General features: G+C 40.7%; 1 protein-coding gene across 4 annotated transcripts in view; it reads right to left on the bottom strand.

Moving 5' to 3' along the window:
- The window catches only part of TEX15 (testis expressed 15, meiosis and synapsis associated), an 81657-nt gene extending 59903 nt beyond the window's left edge, over positions 1 to 21754 (bottom strand). For 2 of the 4 annotated variants that reach the window (XM_025278911.3, XM_025278918.3), the window contains exon 1: positions 21558 to 21754. In XM_025278911.3, coding sequence (XP_025134696.3) covers positions 21558 to 21566 — 9 coding nt within the window. In that variant the 5' untranslated portion in view covers positions 21567 to 21754. Of the gene's footprint in view, positions 1 to 7473; positions 7886 to 20883; positions 21160 to 21557 lie in introns of those variants that run through there. The other 2 variants (XM_025278913.3, XM_025278917.3) reach the window with 2 other exon arrangements.
- Between the last annotated feature and the right edge of the window lie 911 nt (positions 21755 to 22665).

Genomic DNA, 22665 nt, shown 5'->3' with positions numbered 1-22665 from the left:
CAGTCCTGTGACTTTGTAAATAATCATTAATTTGATTACAAACAAAAGTTAAGAAATGTCTATAGCTCATATTTTGATAAAAATACAGATGAATGTATATACAAAACAGAAACAAGACTCACAGATAGAGAAAGCAAACTTGTGGTTACCAAAGGGGAGAGGGAAAGGTGGAGGGAAAGGAGAAGGGGAAATTAGGGTTATGGGATTCACAAACTACTACATAGAAAAGGGAACGGCAAACCACTCCAGTATTCTTGCCTTGAGAACCCCATCAACAGTGTGGGGTATAAAGGCAAAAAGAGGACACTGAAAAATGAACTTCCCAATATGCTACTGGAGGTAGGTGCCCAATACGCTACCGGAGATCAGTGGAGAAACAACTCCAGAAAGAATGAAGAGACAGAGCCAAAGCAAAAACAACACCCAGTTGTGGATGTGACTGGTGATGGAGGTAAGTCCAATGCTGTAAAGAGCAGTACTGCATAGGAACCTGGACTGTTAGGTCCAGGAATTAAGGCAAATTGGAAGTGGTCAAACAGGAGATGGCAAGAGTGAACACTGACATTTTAGGAATCAGCGAACTAAAATGGACTGGAATGAGTAAATTTAACTCAGATGACCACTGTATCTACTACTGTGGGCCAGAATCCCTTAGAAGAAATGGAGTAGCCATCATAGTCAACAAACGAGTGTGAAATACAACAGAAGAATCCGAAATGCAGTACTTGGATGCAATCTCAAAAAAGACAGAATGATCTCTGTTCATTTCCAAGGCAAACCATTCAATATCACAGTAATCCAAGTCTATGCCCCAACCAGTAATGGTGAAGAAGCTGAAGTTGAACAGTTCTATGAAGACCTACAAGACCTTCTAGAACTAACACACAAAAAAGATGTCCTTATCATCTTAGGGGACTGGAATGCAAAAGTAGGGAGTCAAGAAATACCCCGAGTAACAGGCAAATTTGGCCTTGGGCTACAGAATGAAGCAGGGTAAAGGCTAACAGAGCTTTGCCAAGAGAACGCACTGGTCATAGCAGACACCCTCCTTCAACAACACAAGAGAAGACTCTACACACGGACATCACCAGATGGCCAATACCAAAATCATATTGATTATATTCTTTGCAGCCAAAGATGGAGAAGCTCTATACAGTCAGCAAAAACAAGACCAGGAGCTGACTGTGGCTCAGACCATGAACTCCTTACTGCCAAATTCAGACTTAAATACAAGAAAGTATAGAAAACCACTAGACCATTCAGGTAGGACCTAAATCAAATCCTTACCTTTATACAGTGGAAGTGACAAATAGATTAAAGGGATTAGATCTGACAGAGTGCCTGATGAACTATGGATGGAGGCTCATGATACTGTACAAGAGGAAGGGATCAAGACCATCCCCAAGAAAAAGAAATGCAAAAAGGCAAAATGATTATCTGAGGAAGCCGTACAAATACCTATTAATAGAAGAGAAGTGAAAGGCAAAGGAGAAAAGGAAAGATATACCCAGTTGAATGCAGAGTTCCAAAGAACAGCAAGGAGAGATAAGAAAGCCTTCCTTAGCAATCAATTCAAAGAAACAGAGGAAAACAATAGAATGGGAAAGACTAGAGATCTCTTCAAGAAAATTAGAGATACCAAGGGATCATTTCATGCAAAGTTGGGCACAATAAAGGACAGAAACGGTACGGACATAACAGAAGCAGAAGATATTAAGAAGAGGTAGCAAGAATACACAGAAGAACTATATGAAAAAGATCTTCACAACCCAGATAATCACAATGGTGTGATCACCAACCTAGAGCCAGACATCCTGGAATGTGAAGTCAAGTGGGCCTTAGGAAGCATCACTATGAACAAAGCTCGTGGAGGTGACAGAATTCCAGCTTAGGTATTCAAATCCTAAAAGATGATGCTGTTAAAGTGCTGCACTCAATATGCCAGCAAATTTGGAAAACTCAGCAGTGGCCACAAGACTGGAAAAGGTCAGTTTTCATTCCAATCCCAAAGAAAGGCAATGCCAAAGAATGCTCAAACTACCGCACAATTGCTCTCATCTCACACGTTAGCAATGTAATGCTCAACATTCTCCAAGCCAGGCTTCAACAGTACATGAACCGTGAACTTCCAGATGTTCAAGCTGGATTTAGAAAATGCAGAGGAACCAGAAATCAAATTGCCAACATCCGCTGATCATCAAAAAAGCAAACTCTCTTCCAGAAAAAATATCTACTTCTGCTTTACTGACTATGCCAAAGCCTTTGACTGTGTGGATCACAATAAACTGTGGAAAGTTCTGAAAGAGATGGGAATACCAGACCACCTGACCTGCCTCTTGAGAAATCTGTATGCAGGTCAGGAAGCAACAGTTAGAACTGGACACAGAAGAACAGACTGGTTCCAATTAGGGAAAGGAGTACATCAAGGCTGTATATTGTCACCCTGCTTATTTAACTTACATGCAGAGTACATCACGGGAAATGCTGGGCTGGATGAAGCACAAGCTGGACTCAACACTTGCGGGAGAAATATCAATAACCTCAGATATGCAGATAATACCACTCTTATGGCAGAAAGTGAAGAAGAACTAAAGAGCCTCTTGATGAAAGTGCAAGAGGAGAGTGAAAAAGTTGGCTTAAAGCTCAACATTCAGAAAACTAAGATCATGGTATCCAGTCCCATCACTTCATGGCAATTAGATGGGGAAACAGTGGAAACAGTGACAGACTATTTTCTTGGGCTCCAAAATCACTGCAGATGGTGACTGCAGTCTTGAAGATTAAAGACGTTTGTTCCTTGGAAGAAAAGCTATGACCAACCTAGATAGCATATTAAAAAGCAGAGACACTACTTAGATGACAAAGGTCCATCTAGTCAAAGGTATGTTTTTTTCCAGTAGTCATGTATGGATGTGAGAGATGGACCATAAAGAAAGCTGAGCTCTGAAAAATTGATGCTTTTGAACTGTGGTGTTGGAGAAGACTCTTGAGAGTCCCTTGGACTACAAGGAGATCCAACCAGTCCATCCTAAAGGAAATCGGTCCTGAATATTTATTGGAAGGACTGATGCTGAAGCTGAAACTCCAATCCTTTGGCCACGTGATGTGAAGAACTGACCCATTTGAAAAGACCCTGATGCTGGGAAAGACTGAAGGCGAGAGAAGGGGACAAGAGAGGATGAGATGGTTGGGTGGCATCACAAACTCAATGGACATGAGTTTGAGTAAACTCTGGGAGTTGGTGATGGACAGGGAGGCCTGGCATGCTGCAGTCCATGGGGTTGCAAAGAGTTGAACACAACTGAGCAACTGAACTGAAATGACATATAAAGACAGATAAGCAACAAGGATAAAATGTATAGCACAGGAAATTATACCCATTAACTTGTAATAACATATTATGGAATATAATCTGCAAAAATACTCAATCACTATGCTATAGACCTATGTACTATTCCTGTACACAATACTATAAATCAATTATATTTCAATTAAAAAATAAGATATAAGGTTATGCCATTAAATATGGTGACAACTTTGATAAGAATCAGAGTATCTAGGAAGAACAGTATAACATCTTTCAGAAAGAAGAAGAGTATTCACTTTGATGGAAAAACATGAATTTTGGTTTATATATGTCAAGGAGTTATCACAGATCCAGGTAACATCCTGAGATTATGGGGGAAAGTTTGTTTTTGTTGTGGTGGTGACTGTTATTGTTATATAAATGTTCCAGGTCCTTTTGCTATTTGGCTATATGTATCATTTAGTTTTTGGAATACACTTGACATTCTTTATAAGCAATGTTTGTCTTTTGGAATTGTCTTCACTTAATGCTAAATAGAAAATAGTAATATTTTGTATATGAAAGAAAATTAAGGTTAAAAGAATAGCAACTATAAGCTAGGATGTAAAAGAAAAGTGTCCACCGGTAAGTGCATTTATTTAAGTAACAAAATCTTGAAGAAACAGGGATTAGACAAAGAAGCATGAACAAAGTTTAAAAAAATCTTTTCTCACTACAATTTACCTGGAAAGGAACTCTTCTTGCCATATTCCTATCTGCCCACTAGAAGAACTACAGTAACAGTAACAGCTTTTCAATGTACATGTGTTACTTTAAACTCAGGGTCTGGGTTGTCACACAATTCTTCACTAAAAAGAATGCATGAGGAGACCATCTGGGACACTTTAAGCAGGACTGGCTTGTTTCTATTAGATGGAAATACCATGGGTCACAATGTAAATTCAGCAAGGAAAAAAAACTGGCAGATAATGTAACAAAAGTTAAACCCTAATTATACCTTGAGTTACTGGAAATTTCCTTTCCATGGTCTACTTTCATATTTTATTTTCTAACATATTAAGTTCAGAGGGATAGAGTTAAGAATGTTCTATAGTCCTACATTACACAGAAGGATAAACATACTTATTAACTTCAGACTTAAGTTACAAATGCATGTTTTAATTTCTAGGCTATCAGGATAGAGGAATAACTGGTTTGGTGAAAAGCTTGAGTTTAAGAGAAAGCTCTGGGCCCTGGCCCTTGAATTATAAACTCTGGACATTAAAAATAACTATGAAAGTGAAAGTGAAGTCACTCAGTCATGTCCGACTCTTTGCGACCCCATGGACCGTAGCCTACCAGGCTCCTCTGTCCATGGGATTTTCCAGGCAAGAGTGCTGGAGTGGATTGCCATTTCCTTCTCCAGGGGATCTTCCCGACCCAGGAATCGAACCCGGATCTCCCGCATTGCAGGCAGACGCTTTACCGTCTGAGCCACCAGGGAAGCATACTGGCCAAAAAAAAGGTTTAATGTCAACACCTTGTGAACACATGTATTTTAAGAAAGCTCAATTTCACTGTAGTAACTTAGAAAGTTCTATTTTTAATTCTCTCTTGAGTTCTTCTTCAACCTGAGGTTTAGCAATGGGTGACTTAGAGCTTGGGAGGAGAGCAGGACATCTGGAATGCCTAAATGCAGAATGTTCATCATAAAGTTGTTGTGTTCTGTTAAACTGCCCCTCAGTCTTGTACACAGAAGGTGTGCTAAGTCGCTCAGTCATATCCAACTCTTTGTGACCCTGTGGACTGTAGCCCACCAGGCTCCTCTGTCCATGGGATCCCCCAGGGAAGAATACTGGAGTGGGTTGCCGTACCCTCCTCCAGGGGATCTTTCCAACCCAGGGACTGAACCTGTGTCTCTAAATTCTCCTACACTGGCAAGCAGGTTCTATACCACTAGCACCACCTGGGAAGGTGGAAGTTATGGAATCAAAAATGTTTTCTATAACATCTCCATTCTCTTCATATAAAGTTATCCCCAAATTGGAAATAAAATAGTAAAGGAAGTTCAAGAATAGTTTTATTTTGCTTTTAATTGTCTTAAAAATGGCCATTAGGACTATCTTCTCGTTTCTTTCCACTCATCATATTTACTTTGTCACTGCCAAATCTCAATCTTTCAGAAAGGGCACCATGTGGAGATCATCAAATCCTTTTGGAGAACAGAGGCCATCTGTTGAGTCCTACTTCCCCAGAGGGCATTATTCTAAATCTAGACAAGCTTAAAACAACTACACAGTAATTCCAGTAGCTACCTGGACTCACTGGAGAAAATAACACGGATGATTAAAAAAAAAAAAAAAAGCCAAAAACTCCCAAGAGAATAGCTCTGCTTGTTTGACCCAGCTCTGCTTGTCTGACACTTGTTTTACTAGGTTTAAAAGATTTAGACAAACAGAACTGTGTACTTCTGAGATCAGTGCCCATACCAGCCACTTCTCCCAGGAAGCACGCTGTTATCAAAATAAAGTATCAGACATTAAAACACACTATATCTTTAAACTCCTAGAAATGTACAGTAAAACATTACTATCTTGAACTATTTAGAGAATAAAATCTTATTACCTTGGAGTGACCTTAATAAACATAGAATGTTAACAGGTAAAAATCTGAAAGAAGCTCTCAGATTTGTTTTGAAGACTTTACCAGGATTGAAAAAGTAATTTTTCCCCAACACAAAAAAAGTCCAGAACTAATCACTGACCAGTTAAAATATGAGGAAAAAATCTAAATTGCCAGCCCCAGTTACAGAAAGCTGAGGGTAACCTGGCTAGACAGCTCATATTCTTGTGATTTAATCCAACTGTTCACTTTCCTTCTAAATCTTATGAAACTGGTTTGAAAAATAATTTTTTTATCAGTATTTATGATATAATGTACAAGAGACTGAGGGCTTCCCCGATGGCTCAGTGGTAAACAATTCGCCTGCCAATGCAGGAAATGCAGGAGACGCGGGTTTGATCCCTGGGTTGGGAAGATCCCCTGGAGAAGGGAATGCCTAACCAGTCCAGTATTCCTGCCTGGAAAATCCCATGGACAGAGGAGCCTGGAGGGCTACAGTTCATGGGGTGCAAAGAGTCAGACACAGCTGAGCAACTGAGCTTGAAACAAGAGGATCAGCAGACAAGGATTTCTTGTCCCGATCCTGCCACTCACTACATATCTGTTCCTAAGCTTTACTGTTCTCCTCTGTGCTTCAGGAAGGGTTAAGTCTGTATTATAAACTGTGCTTTTCTCTCTACCACTTCATTTCATCTCCTCTGTAGTTCCATATATATGCAAGAAATTGTACACTGTATGCAAGCCAAAGCCATAAAAGTTTGATAGCTTCGTAAGTTAAACATCCCTAATCCCTCCTCTAACTTTCAAGTGACTTAGAAAATTTATTTGCCTCAAGTACTTCTGTCTATGACTATGGCACTTTTTTAGTTTTTAAATGTCAACAGTTGGTTCAGTTTCCATCATCTGAGATGTTTTGTTTTTAGAATCAACTAAATATCACTTAAACCCCATCTGATTAATATGTGGGTGATGAAATGTGGCAATACCATTTTTGATTAAAAATATGTAAAAACAGAAAAAATCTGGACGCAAAAAGAACTAAATTTCTTATTCTGCTTATGTTCTGATTCAAAAGACAGTTCCAAACCTTGAATACCACAAATCTTCCAAGTGATATTTGCATACTGACCTGACTTTCCAACTTATTAAAAAATGTAATATCTTTGCTAATTAAAGTCATTTTTGTATGGGCCAGTCTTCTCCACTGGACTATAATTTACCCATTTTTCTATCTCTAGCACCAACCATAGTTCCTTACAGAATAAGTACCCAATAAATATTTACTGCAAAAGATAAATGCGTAAAAACTTTAACATATTCCAACTTCAGGTATCTTTTTTTATTGCCAATTACCCAAGTGGGTTCAAAAAAGTAGATACAGTATTAAAAGTAATAGCAGTAGTGAAGCCGTTATTTGAAACACTTATCACTCTTCAATGGAATTTACCATCATCTGGTTATGATTGAGACTCAGTTCATATATGAAAAATGACAAAGGGGTATCTACAAAAAAAAAAAAGAGAAATATGTAGAGAACTACAGTCATAAACTCCTTCCAGACTCACCTCTTCATTATCCTCTTCATTCACTTTTTTCCTTCTGGTTTCTGCTTGCCTTTCAGTACTGTTTAGGGAGAAGAGGGTTTGATGTTCTGCATGTCTCAGTGTCTTCTCTCTGAGACCCTTGCAGCCTCTTCTCCTCCCTTGTTCGTCTTTCCCCACTAAGTCTCTCTCTGCCCTTCAGTACCTTCTCACCTGCTTTTCAGAATCATCTCACCACCAGCCACCTAGTAGGGAAAATGACACTGCGACAACAGATGAGCTGGCCCTTGGATTTTACAAACAGCACAAAACACTAAATAACATAGTTTTATGTCACAATTGTAGTTAACAGTCACTGTGAACAGTTGTGATACATGCTGTGCTCTGTGTAGGTATTTTATATACAGTATCTCATGCAATTTCCACTGGTTGTAGTATTATTCCCATTTTCCTGCTGAGGAAACAGACACTCGGAAAGTTAAAATACTTGCCTAAGGTTACCCAACTGTGAAGTTGGTTTTCAAGTCCAGGCTCGATGTCTGGATTCTAAACTACTACATTATCTCAACCAGTTCTTAAATTTCTTTCTAGAGGCATTTAAATCCTAATTTCAAGATAATACTATTTATGCCCTATGAAATACCAACTTATGCTTGGATTTCAGGATAATACTACTGATTAGATAGCATATTGAAAAGCAGAGACATTACTTTGCCAACAAAGGTCCGTCTAGTCAAGGCTATGGTTTTTCCAGTAGTCATGTATGGATGTAAGAGTTGGACCATAAAGAAAGCTGAGTGCTGAAGAATTGATGCTTTTGAACTGTGGTGTTGGAGAAGACTCTTGAGAGTCCCTTGGACTGCAAGGAGATCCAACCAGTCCATTCTAAAGGAGATCAGTCCTGGGTGTTTGGAAGGAATGATGCTAAAGCTGAAACTCCAGTACTTTGGCCACTTCATGCAAAGAGTTGACTCACTGGAAAAGACTCTGATGCTGGGAGGGATTGGGGGCAGGAGGAAAAGGGGATGACAGAGGATGAGATGGCTGGATGGCATCACCAACTCGATGGAAGTGAGTTTGAGTGAACTCCGGGAGATGGTGATGGACAGGGGGGCTTGGCATGCTGTGATTCATGGGGTCGCAAAGAGTCTGACACGACTGAGCAACTGAACTGAACTGAAATGGTAGTAGCTACACGTCACTAATCCATACATTAGTATGGGTCCATGCTACATATTCTCTAATGGGTTGCCATTCTCTTCTCCAAGGGATGTTCCTGATCCAGAGATTGAACCTGGGTCTCCTGCACTGCTGGCAGATTCTTTACCAACTGAGCCACTAGGGAAGCCCTCTCTAAGATATGGTATCTTTTCACGGTGAAAACATCCAGCAAAATTTTTGACTAACTTTAAAATCTACATTTTTTTCTTTCACCAAATTAAACATTCAAGAATATAAAAATGTATTTAAAACAGACACCATAGATCCCTTTTTGAAAAAATCATGACCACACACTTTAATTTTTTTTGGCTGCAATATGTGGTTTGTGGGATCTTAGTTTCCCAACCAGGGATCAAATCCAGGTCCATAGCTGTGGAAATGCCAAGCCCTAACCACTGGACAACCAGGGAATTCCCCATTACTACACATTTTAAAACTCAGTGTATAAACAGAAAATTTTACCCTTTACTGAATTTATTGCCTATGTTTTACCCAATTGCTTTAATTAAGTGTCACTGCCCAAGAGACCCAAATAAAGAAAAGGTGAAAGCAAAAGTCGCTCAGTTGTGTTTGACTCTTTGTGACCCTATGGACTGCACAGTCCTTGGAATTCTCCAGGCCAGAATACTGGAGTGGGTAGCCGTTGCCTTCTCCAGGGGATCTTCCCAACCCAGGGATTGAACCCAGGTCTCCCGCACTTCGGGCAGATTCTTTACCAACTGAACCACAAGGGAAGCCCAAATAAAAGGAGAGAATACAAATAATCAAGGGTAAGCATAATCAGGGAAGTTAAAGTGTTAGTCGCTCAGTCATGTCCCACCGACTCTTTGTGACCCCATAGACTATAGTTCGCCAGGCTCCTCTGTCCATGGAATTCTTCAGGCAAGAATAGTGGAGTGGGTTGCCATTCCCTGCTCCAGGGGATCTTCCTAACCCAGGGATCAAACTCAGGTCTCCCACACTGCAGGCAGAGTCTTACCATTTCAGCTATCCAGGAAGCCCTTGAGTAGTCATGAAGTATCAAGGCAATAAGGATGAGAGTCTGGTGCATAAAATGAAATGCTAAATAATCTAAGTAATAGAAATTCTGAGCAATCTGATAGTGATGGTTTATCCTATAGTGTGAGCTGGCAGTCACATAAGAATATAAAAAATGGTATGAAATATTTAGTAATACTTATATGGATATGTGCATTTGGAAGTTAATGATTAGTAGCATATGTTTACCTACTATAATTACAGTAAGTTAAAATATAATTGTTAAGTCAGTACAACAGTAAGAAGCTGAAGCAAACTTGTAAATTAATATGACTGGCATATCTAAAAAGTATATATGTATGAGGAGGTAAACATTTCCAATTTTCTTTTAATTTGATCATGAAAGTTGTTTAAGGAAGGATGTTAACATAATGATTTTTGCACAGAGTTGTCCCAGGCTTTCTGGAAGGGTAAAAGAGTGGCAAACAAACCCCTGGAACAAGAAAATACTGGTATGGAGACAGTGAAATTACAGAGCAACATCAACCACAGGTTTTTACAAAGATGGTAGGGATCTGGTAAGCCTTTCCACAAATTCATGGGAGACAGTCTATTAAGAGAAAAACTATTAACAGAAGTGTCTTCAAGACTTTTTTTCTCTACTACAAGCTATCTAGTATAGAAACTCTGACTTGAATCTGCAGAGGATGTATGCATTTGATTTGAATGGGTATGGCTAAAACACCTAACTAAGGTCTCTATTAAACTTAATTCTTGAGATTCCCTGGAGGTCCAAGGTTAGGACTCAGCTCTCACTGCTGAGGGCCTGAGTTCAACTCCTGGTTGGGGAACTGAGAGCCTACATACAAACAAAAAACAAACAAGCAAACAAAAAACAACCAATAACAATGAACTTAAGAATTCTGTATTCACTGAGCTCTTTTGAGATTTTTTCTTTAGAACAATTTAGCAAGAAAAAAATATCTTACAAAAGATTTGGGGGAAAAAGGCTCAGTTTCACCTCATTTTAATCTATTTCAGGAGATGCTATAATACTAGAAAATTGTGTTTAGCTGTGGGAAAAAAATCCAAATGAAAGAAATGTCAACTTTCCCATTCTTTGGGAAGTTGTATTAGAGAACAGAAAACAGAGAAATAAATATGAACTCCAGAATATAAACAACAAACACATGTTTGGGTATAAAATTACACTGGAAAATTAATAAGTGTGTTATGAATTTTTCAAATTAACACATTAAGTGGAGCACAGGGAGCTGGGTGGTAAGCCAAGGTTCAACAACAGATCACAAGAGGAAATGAAAGAAAGAAGTTCATCCTTCACAAGTCCTAGAGGAAGTACTTGACAAGCCTTAAGGAACCACAAGGGGAGGTGAAGGCAGAGAGCAGACAGAGACAAGACCTGGGGCACATGCCTTTCTTAGTGTCTGTGTGAAGCGCGGAGAGCTGACTCATTGGAAAAGACCCTGATGCTGGCAAAGACTGAGGACAGGAGGAGAAGGGGACGACAGAGGATGAGATGGCTGGATGGCATCACCGACTCAATGGACATAGGTTTGGGTGGACTCCAGGAGTTGGTGATGGACAGGGAGGCCTGGCGTGCTGCGGTTCATGGGGTCACAGAGAGTCGGACATGACTGAGCGACTGAACTGAACTGAACTGAAGTGCTTTGGGCTTCCTGGGTTAAGCCTATACTGATAAACTGAAACCAAATGATCAGGGTTTTGGTAAGCCACATGGGCACAGAAGGGCAAGGCAGTGGGAGGGAGAGGGCACAGCTGACTAGCAGTCCTGTCAGAAACCCGCATGTTCCTGAGTGTCACTATGCAGGGTATGCACTTGCTTGACGGGGCGAGTGTCAGTTTAAGGTCACTGCAGGCTGCTGGGCCAAACCAAATGGATGCCAACAAGAAATACCATGGAGTAGCGTAGCTAAACTCTCAACCAAGCTTGAGATGAAAAGTAGAGCAAGATTTGGGTAAAGAATCTATTTCAGTCAATTAAGTTCAATTATCTAAGCAGGTGAGTTTTAAAATAGTTTTTAAAGAAGTCTAAAAAAAAGAAAGTCTTGAGAAAAAAGATCTTAACAACACCTTTGGGGGAAAAACACTATTCAGTAAGTTTGTTAGCCAAGTACATGTACTTTCCAATTACAGATCACTGGCTATGCAAACACCAGGAACTAATATTCACATGCATGAAATGACCTATATTTCTAATCTTGGAGAACTAAAGGCAGCAGTTCTCAAATTACAGTCCCGAGACCAGCAGCGTCAGTATCACCTGGAAATTTACAGGCAATGAAAACCTTCTGGCTGGATCCTAGACCTATTAATCAGAAACTCTTGGAGCTGGACCCAGCAATCCGTGACTCAACAAGTTCTCCAGGTGATTCTGATCTAAGCTAAATTTGAGATCTACTGATAGATAATGCTGAGGAAAGCATCCAATCATAAGAACCATTGTTTTCTTTCTTCTTTTTAGTGTTAGCAGTCTCTTAACCGATATCACTATTAGGTGAAAGAAATGCTCTTAACTGGGAACCTCACTTTCAGACTTAACGCTCCTGCAAAGGACGAATCCAAAAGAAATTTTATAAGAATGTGGTTTTGTTTTGGGGGAAGGGAAGGGAGGCAATTATTCATTTAACCAGTATTTAACAAGCAGCTACTTTGTTCCAGGCACTCACCAAGAAGGAAAGACAAGGAAGTAGAGAAGAACTCTGAAATCCACCAACAATTCTATCCTGGGTACTATTCAGTGTATTACTAATAACAGGCTGTCTATTCTTGGAGTACACCTAGACAGTAATACCCACATGAGTAATAAGGTATATAGATTGAAAGCAATGGACTAGCAAAGCAAAAAAACCTTGGTTTACCCCAGATGATCTAGGATCAGTGGTTCTCAAACTTTTAACATATATCAGAATCACCTAGAGGGCTTATTAAAACAGATTCCTAGGTCCCATCTCTGGAGTTTCCAACCTCAGTATTCTGAGGCCCCCAATTTTTTACTTCTAATACCCAGGTGATGCTGATGGTCCAGGAACAACATTTTGAGAACCCCCAATCTAGATGATCAGGCACAAAAAAATGTGGGCATTCCACGTAGGAAAAGTCTAGGGATTACCAGCACATTCCTCAAGACTTATTTCAATTATATTTATTGCTCAGATTTAGTCTGTTACCCTCAAGGCAAAGATAATAGGCAAGAAAGAGATTACCTTTTAAGCAATTTTATCATGATAAACTGTGATCAGCTGTCTATGTTGGATCAATAAATCTCCAATATGAGGGATTTCCTAAAGTAGAAGCAAAAACTGGTCCTCAAATATTTCCATAATTGTGATGCAGAAATCCAAATCTTGTTTTAATATTCTGTATTATATGGATGGACTTCTCTAAAAATTTGAGGCAGGCTCTCCCTTCGGGCCCAAGGAAAATCCTGTATCTACCTAATTATATGCAGTCAAATGAAAGTAAAGTTAGAAGTAATTTACATGCTTTAAAGACTATCCCAAGAGCCTGGGCTATGGGGAAAGAGCACTTCCAGTTCAGCTGCTTTTCAACAGGAGAATAATTAAAGTTAAGTAGTCCCCAAGGCTTAGGAGTCCCCTGGTTCCTTTCCCTTTAGAGTCTAGAAGCTTTGAGAAAAATAGATCAAGTTCCACAAAGAGGTCAAAGTCATTCTGCCTACAAAGGTGAGAAAACAGACCAACTTTCACTAACTCAATCCTCCAGTCCTTAGTCCTTCCTTCAATCTTCTCAAATGCCAAATTCTGACTGGCTTGACCCAAACAGAATCATTCAACTAGGGAGTAAATTAGCAAATGATAACTTGAAACCTACTGCATAACAAAGAAAATAACCTGGATTACCTAATTGGATTATTTATCCTTATCCTCCATATCAACCTTGTTTTATAATATTTATAGATAAATACAACTTGGGAGTAACTGTTACTATTAGTGACCCCAAGTATTAAATATAAAGAATGCCTTCCTCTAAGATACTGAAACACACTGTATTGAAACACAGTAAAAAGTCAATGACAACAGCTAGAAAGTTGCCACCTTGCCTGCTTAAAGTTACTTCTTGTCCCCTCTATACAGAAACAAGAAGAGAGATGATTGTTTAGCCAAGTCCTGGAAAGTAGATGTTTTGCTGAAAAGTGTAAAATATGTAAGTTGTGTTACCAGACTGTGGAAGATGAAACATGGATCAATATAACCCCAGTCCTGAGTGCCTGGAAATTATTTGTAAGAGGAGTCAGGGAATTGTTGAAAAGCACAGGGATTAAAATTAGCAGGTAATCTATTATGGCTATGAGACTATTTAAAAGACGTTAGGGAAATACGAAGTAATAATCAGATGACTAATGATAATGACATACAATTTCCAAGAGGCTAAAAAAAAAAAAAAAAACCACCTTGGAAGAGAAATAACAATAAAAGCATCCTATAATCCTGGTAGAAAGATTATCAGTTACTTTCTCTAACAACAAAATAATCTCTAAAATTGGTCAGATCTAAAATCCACAAAATTCTTTTTTTTTTTAATATTTATTTATTTGGCTGCATCGGATCTCAGTTGTGGCAGGTGGGCTTAGTTGCCCTGGTGACACGTGGGATCTTAGTTCCCTGACCAGGGATTGAACCTGAGTATCCTGCATTGGAAGGCAGATTCTTAACCACTGGACCACCTGGGAAGTTCCCCACACAATTCATTTATATTTATGTAAGAAAGATAACTAGATATGAGGCATCCCTCGGTAAGTATCTAACTAGAACTGAACCAATGCTGAATCAACTTTTCCTCCTGCACTGGCCTGTTTTCTAGTTAAAAACCAAGAGATTCTTCAGACTGCCCTCTAACATCAATGAACTGTGCACTGAATCATTCTTGCTATTCAAGATGTTCCTCTTGTTTAAGAATAGTAAGCTATCTTTCTTTATTGGTCCAAGAATTCAACAGTAATTTAATTTTCTACACATCTTGGTATGGAAAATATAGCCACCAATCATATTCACCTAATATGTTCCACTGAATGTAAAAGTAAGAAATGTATAGCTGAGGCCAGAAACATAAGGTAAAAAAATTTTTTTAATAGTTAATACTAAACTATGTATATTTGTAATGGAGTCATGTCCAGAAAACACTAATACACAATTATAACTTCTAAATAAATTTATTTAATTATCCATCGTTCTCATGAAAGAGGCAAACCATTCATTTAAAAATTAATCTTTTTCCCATGTTTAAATTTGAGAAGGTAACAACCAGCAATTATCCAATATTCTTTCACATTAGCAACAAACTAATAAAATGTGCATCCTTACTAACATCAGAATAGATTTCAATATATAAAGAACAAACAAGTAGCTTACCAGTGAGGAGAGGGAAGACAGACATAGACATAGACAAACTAGAAACTTAAAAGGCTTCAAAGAAACCTGTAGGCAAACCTCGCATATTATCGAGTTCCCAGAAAAAAAGGAACTAGAATGCAAGTCATAGCACCTTAAGCAGAGAAGTGAACTTGGATCAGCTTTCTTGACTTCTGTGATGTTATTCTTTTGCTAGACTTTTAGTCCCACTTTTGGATAGTCCATAAATACCACAGTGACCAAAACAGAATAATGGGCTATTAGCTTTTCTTCAGACTCAGCAAAGTTGTAGCAAATAATTCTTTAAAAAAATTAGCATAAATAGTTCATACAGATTGTTTTAAAGAGATTATTATTTAACTTATGCCGTAGATCAGTGATAAATATATTTTTAGCAGCAGTTTGGTAAAGCCAGATCACCTGGTTCAAAATCCTGTTCTGCCTCTTGCTAACTGCGCAACTTTGGACCACTTAACCTAAAGCTCTCTGTGCCTGAGCTTCTTCATATATAAAAATAGGAAAATTAGTATCTATTCAGGGGCTGCCCTGGTGACTCAGTGGTAAAGAATCTGTTTGCCAATGTAGGAGACACAGGTTTCATCCCTGATCAGGGAAGATCCCATGGGCCATGGAGTGACTAAGCCCGTGTGTTACGATTACTGTGCTTCAGAGCCCGGGAGCCCGAACTGCTGAGCCCTCAGACCTAGAGTCAGTGCTACACAGGAGAAGCCACTGCAGCGAGAAGCCCACATGCCGCAACTACAGAGTAGCCTCCACCAGCCCCAGCTGGAGGGAAGAAAGCCCATGTGGCAACACGGACCCAGCACAGACAAAAATATAGAAATAAAAATTATTAAAAAATACTCAGTAAGTTAATCCAGTTCATCAACACTCTCCTATTGTACTGGTTAACTGAATTAACATATGCAACACAGAAAAATGATTGCTTTATAGTAAAGTGCTCTGTGCTGCTGCTAAGTCACTTCAGTCGTGTCCGACTCTGTGTGACCCCATAGACGGCAGCCCACCAGGCTCCCCCGTCCCTGGGATTCTCCAGGCAAGAACACTGGAGTGGGTTGCCATTTCCTTCTCCAGTACATGAAAGTGAAAAGTGAAAGTGAAATCACTAAGTCGTGTCCGACCCTCAGCGACCCCATGGACTGCAGCCCACCAGGCTCCTCCGTCCATGGGATTTTCCAGGCAGGAGTACTGGAGTGGGGTGCCATTGCCTTCTCCGAAAGTGCTCTGTAAGTGTTGGCTATTACTGGTGTATATTTAAATCACATAAAGAAGTGTAATTTTTTAATCCTTACAGTTTAATATTAAACATCTAACATTCCTCCATCCTTTTTCATCTAGTTACATTATTTATCGACCTGTGAAGCCCTATGATCTTTTTAGCCTTAAGAAAGAAAAAGAATTTTTAGGAGCTAAATGCCTCAGATGGATAGGCACAAAGTATTTGAAGAAACTAAAATACTTAGTTTAATTGACTGGATGGGGCTTGAAAGATGCCTGCAAACACAAAATTTGGGTCTTCTAGAAACAGAGAGATGGATTTGTGGAATGTTTAAAATGTGTTAATTGAAGTTACTTCCTATTCCCTGGCAAAATATGATACCATACAAACACACCCCACAGAATCTAAGGGATGTATAAACTTTAAATAAGATTGTCATTTCAAGGTCAAAAGGGCTTACAGACTTCCCTGACCACCACTACAATATGTAATTCTACTAACAAAGAATCTGACTTTACAAAAGCTTTGTCCCTTTTGGACTTGTTCAATTATTAATGGCACAAGGAGTGGTAATGTTTTCATCTATATTAGGAAGTATTTGTTCATATCTTCCTTTACGAATGATCATTCATGTTTTGCTCCTAGTTTCTGTTAAGATCAAACATTAAAATGCTTATGTGAGCTTTAAAGATCTCTCTAAACAAGGCTTTACTTGTAAGTCAGAGTACAGAACACCCTTATCAAAACAAGAGGTCACAGAAGGTGCAATAAATGTGGATTAATGGGAAAAACAAAGGATTGGCGGTCAAAAGCCTAGGCTTGAGGTTCCTGCTCTGCTACTAACTAGCTATTTCAGTTTATAAAACTGAAAATGTGTTCTGAAAATACCCTCTCTCAAGTTCACTGCTAAATTTATTTTGGGAGGAGGGAGTCTCACACTCTTTAGAAAGTCTGTTAAGCTATATATCTTCTCCACCAAAAAATGAACACAATTCACTCTTTTTTTGGCAAAGAATTAGGAACTTCTGTACTCAACGAAGTCCGTGTATCCCAAGTTTAAAACTTTTAAATGAGACAATTACAATGGTACCTGCTGATTTAATATAAAAAATGCCACTTACCCATTTTCATTACCCCCACACTTCGCAGTTTTGCTGTTCAACCTGTAAATATACCAGCGCTAATAAGCTTATGCTTAGCAAACTGTAAAGGAAATGCCACTTCATCCTCATCAGCAAAGGGAAAGTGTTTCCCCCACTTGAGGAGTATGTGCTCACCTGGGAGGTTTGCGATTTCTATCCGGAAGCTAGACCCTCAAACCAGTGATTTTCTCTATTACATTGAAAGAGTGTTAGTCGCTCAGCCAAGTCTGACTCTTTGCGACCACATGGACTTGCCTACATAGGTGGCCAGGCTCCTCTGTCCGTGGGATTCTCCAGGCAAGAATACTGGAGTGGGTAGCCATTCCCTTCTCCAGGGGATCTTCCCAACCAAGAGACAGAACCCAGGCCTCCTGCACAGCAGGCAGATTCTTTACCGTCTGAGCCACCACGCATTATTGTCCTCAAAATTCTCAAGTTGAATTACATACAGTAAACCTCTTGAAGACACTTAAAAATCAAAAAAAATTTTTTGTATATCTAGGGTCTAATAAGCACTACCAAAGCTATCCAAAAATGAAACTTAGGTTCTGATAAGGACTGAACCGTTGATATGTATTCACAGCCGCACTGCTGAAAGCCGTAGCAAGAGCTTTGCCAGAGTCTCAGCTGTTGTAATTAAAGACAGACCCTCAGGAGCAGCTATCATTAGTGTTGAAGTGCTGTAATTACAAAGGCTTTGCATTATGTGGATTACAGATTTCAAGCATACAGAGTTGCTACCAGACCTCAGGGACCATCTTTACCAGCAAAACTGCTCATTAAAGCAATCAAGTTTTCTCTATGCATGTGTTTAAAATTTTCTAAACTTCGCTTAACTTGTTGTGCCACTTTACCTAACCATGTAAAACAGAGACATATCCACAGAAGTTCTGACAATCTAACTCTACTACTTGACTAATTTTAAAAACCAAAGCATTACAAAGTAAAAACCAACCACCCAAGAACATCACTTATAGACACATCAGATCAACAAATAAAATACGGCTGCTCTGGAAATAACTGTTGGACCAAAAAAATCACTTTTTTGAATAATAAGTATAAGCAACAAAATATGAATAGAATAAAACAAAGATTTAGAGGAAAAGCAATTCCAACTGTGCAACACAATCACAGTTTGTGATCCAATAGAAAAAGTGCAGGTACTTCAAACCCTCTAAATCATCCTTCAATAAAGTACTGCTGCTGCTGCTAAGTCACTTCAGTCGTGTCCGACTCTGTGTGACCCCATAGACGGCAGCCCACCAGGCTCCCCCGTCCCTGGGATTCTCCAGGCAAGAACACTGGAGTGGGTTGCCATTTCCTTCTCCAATGCATGAAAGGGAAAAGTAAAAGTGAAGTCGCTCAGTCGTGTTGACCCTCAGCGACCCCATGGACTGCAGCCTACCAGGATCCTCCGTCCATGGGATTTTCCAGACAGGAGTACTGGAGTGGGGTGCCATTGCCTTCTCTGTCAATAAAGTACAGATATTTCTAAATAAATGAGAAAGGAAACAGGAACACAGAAAAGCAGACCAAAGTAGTATGCTTACCAAAAAACCATAATTGCCAGTTTTCTAAAATTAAGTACTGTGAGAATGGTGACTATTTTCCCAAACTTAAGATTTTGCAACCCAAGTACAGTATGATTATTGTTGTTTAGCCACTAAGTCCTACCCCATGGACTGTAGCCCGCCAGGCTTCCACATCCATCTTTCTTGGGATGGAGTGGGTTGCCATTTTCTTCTCCCGGGTATCTTCCTGACCAAGGGATAGAACCCCTGTCTCTTGCATTGGCAGGTGTATTCTTTACCGCTAGGAAGCCCACATTATGATAGCCTTCAGTATCAGTTCAGTTCAGTAGCTCAGTCATGTCCGACTCTGTGACCCCATGAATTGCAGCACGCCAGGCCTCCCTGTCCAACACCAACTCCTGGAGTTTACCCAAACTTATGTCCATGCCTTCAGCATAATAAAACATAATTTTATAACTTAAAAGTGCCCATGTACACTAGTTGTACTCAGAAAAAGTGATTCTTATATACCTTGTACTTGAGTAAAAGTACAATATTTTTTAACAAAAGTACTATAATTATATTTTACTGGTTCTATAAAGTAATTTTTACATATTCTTGACGTACATTGAGCTATAATTGACATATCACTTTCAGGCGTACAACATTCCATATGTATATACTGCAAAGTGGTAAAAACATTACATATTAAATGATAAAAGTAAAAAACGGCTAAAATTGAAATTATCACTAGCCACTATTAGAAATTCCAGAAAATGTAAACAAAAGTTATGCTATTTTTTTCTCATTGTTCAACAACTGAACTCTACAGATAATTCCTATTTTTTCCCCCTAGTCATATGAATTCTTCCGTATGTTTTTTAAAAAGAAAATGTGCATGGATATTCAAGATACTTGAGCATTCTCTCCAAATTTTGACATCTTTATGTTTCAGTAAGGTTCGGCTATTTTAAGTATCTGGGCAATAAAGCAGACTTGTTTTTGTTTTACTTGAAAGCTTTTAAGAAACTGAGCAATGACCCAGTATCGAAAATGTTTATAAATTCTGACTTCACTCCTCCAGTCCCCTTGGGCCTCAAATGGTAAAACGGTACCCTCCTTTCCAATCAACAATATCTTTTGAATGAAGCCTAAAACTTTTTAAGAATATCTCATAAACGAAATTAGAAATTAACAGTTTTCTAAATGTGAACTCAAAGACATTTAAAGCCTGTACTACTTCTATTCCCTCTACATATACACGACACACTGTCGAAAGGAGAATTCAAAAACTTAAGTTTTAATTTTGTGCCACTCTGACTTCAGTCCCATATTCATCTGTCGCTCCCAAAAGCGAATAATGCACTCAGAGTTAGGATGCTTCACATCGCACTTGGAATCCACAATTTTGAAAACTTGAGGGAACTTGCAGTTACCAACAACCTCAGCCGATTTTCTGTAACATCAATAATCATTACTAAGTCGTTTCTTTCCACACAGCCATGACGGCGGCCAAGTACATCAAATAAATACTGAGAAACTAATTGGAATACTGAGCATTCCAAACAAATGGAGAAAATTCAACCCTAAGCAAGGGAAGGATGGAAACCGCCTTGAAAGATCTAAGTGGGCGCGAGTTTAGGAAATAGCTCAGACTTAACTACCTGGCAGACGGGAGACGTTTTTGCACCAGCGCCACGGTGGGATCTTAGGCGTTTCGCGAAGTTCAGAGAACTGAATCAAGAAGTCAAGAACTACCGACGACACAGCAGCCTCGCAAACACTCCACCCAGCCCTTACAACGGCCACATCGCTCGGGACACGCGGCGGCCGCATCGCCGGGCGCGTTAGGTCCGCCCGCCCGGCGGGGCTGCTCACCCCTCGCCGGTGCCCGAACGCCATTCGAGCCCCGCTCCCGAGCCGCCCTCACCTACCCGAGCGCCCCCAAGTCCACCCGCTCCGGCAGCGAAACAGCGGGGGGCCAGCGCCGGCGGGCATCGTCCGGAGAGCGCGGACTCTGCCCCGAGGCGACGCGGCGCGCGGACGGCCCAAGCGGCCCGGGCGGCTCAGCGCCTCGGGGCGCCTCGAGAGCAGCCGTCACCCCGGCGGCTTTCGGCGTTTCGCGCTCCGCAGCCGCGGGCTGCGTGTGAAGCTGAGGGGGCGGCCGGGCCCGGAGAAACCACTCCCACCAGAGCGGCCCCGGCCCCGCCCCCAGGATGCCGCCCTCCATCCCCCGAAACAATCCGCACCCACCCATCCCCCACTTCAGCCCCTGCGGCCCGCAACGAACGCCGAGTGGCTTCCTTCCGAAGGCCCGCAGGATTCCATGTGCTCTTCACTGCTTTCGGGCGACAGACAACTGCGGGTCTCCCGGCGCGGGCGAGGCCGCGTCCGAGCTATGGGGCTTCCCCCTCCCGCTGCCTCAGCGTCACCCAAGAGAAGCTAAAAGTTCACTTTAGGCATCGGGGCTTTCACTCCCCTCGCAGGCCCCACCTTTGGGTCCAAATGCTGAACTTCGTGATAATTTAACATTCTCTCTTGAATTCAACCTGGCACCTTGCTGGCTTCTAAATCGCCTCTCCACAAACGCCACATTTGCCCCACAAACCTTGAGCATCCTTTGCCCGGCCAGTTCTTCAGAATCCAGATTTTCGAGGCGTTACAGCCGATACAGAACTTCCACCAACCTGCAGCCGAAGAAGCTTCAGGAAGGAAGCGGGCGCTCCTCAGACACGTGTACGTACGTACGTACGCACGCGGAGGAGTCTGCCCCGAAGATGTCTGAGCCTGCGCAGACAGAGGAGCCAGCGGCCTTGGGGGGCGGAATCTGAGGACGGGGGTGGGGGGAGGGGGCGATTGGACCCTGAGCATGGGTTCAGTGTCCCAATGTGAAAAGGATGTTCACCACATACGCTATTTGTACATGTGAAAGTGAAGTGAAAGTCGCTTAGTCTGTTGAACTCTTTGAGACCCCTATGGATTGTAGCCGCCCCCGCTCTCCCACCCGCCCCAGACTCCTCTGGCCAAGGGATTCTCCCAGCAAGAAGACTGGAGTGGGTTGCCATGCCCGTCTCCAGGGGATCTTCCCAACCCATGGATCGAACCCAGGTCTCCCTCATTGCGGGCGGGTTCTTTACAGTCTGAGCCACCAGGGAAGCACACAGTAGACCTTAAATAAAGATCATTTTGTCAAATGGCTAAATGGTCTATGCCTGCTACTGGCATCCTTTCCACTCTGTTGGGGGCCTGGGTTCTCTTCCACAAAACTGAGTAGAGTGGGCACTGTGAAAAAAAGTTTCCAGGCATCCGCAGAAGGGGCCATTCTGGTACTTTTTTGATGACTGTAATTCAAAAAGTTTTTGAAAAACAGTGTTTGTTAGACAGCTAAAGACCAACTGCCTTAGCTGAAGCTTGTGCTTAGAGGTAGTAAACACTTCACAACAAGTTTGAGGGATGAAAATGACAAGATTTTAAAGACTTCTTGTGTTAATTATAGCATGGCCTATTATAGCCAGATTTAAGGATTATCTAGATCATAGAATCTAGCTACTCCAGTCCAGTCACTTAAACTTAACTTTCCATTCACAGGCCTGCACCATCCTTCTCTATTCATTTTGTAACAGGGAACCCAAATGATGCTGAGAGAGTTAACCTCGGCAGGTTGATAAGGAATCCAAGCCTAAGTCCTCTTTAAGGAGGAGGTGAACATTCTTTCT

This window comes from Bubalus bubalis, chromosome 1 (genome assembly GCF_019923935.1).
Source record: "Bubalus bubalis isolate 160015118507 breed Murrah chromosome 1, NDDB_SH_1, whole genome shotgun sequence".
Taxonomy (NCBI): Eukaryota; Metazoa; Chordata; class Mammalia; order Artiodactyla; family Bovidae; genus Bubalus; species Bubalus bubalis.
The sequence above is the reverse complement of the archived record's forward strand: the minus strand, read 5'-3'. Positions and strand labels throughout refer to the sequence as shown.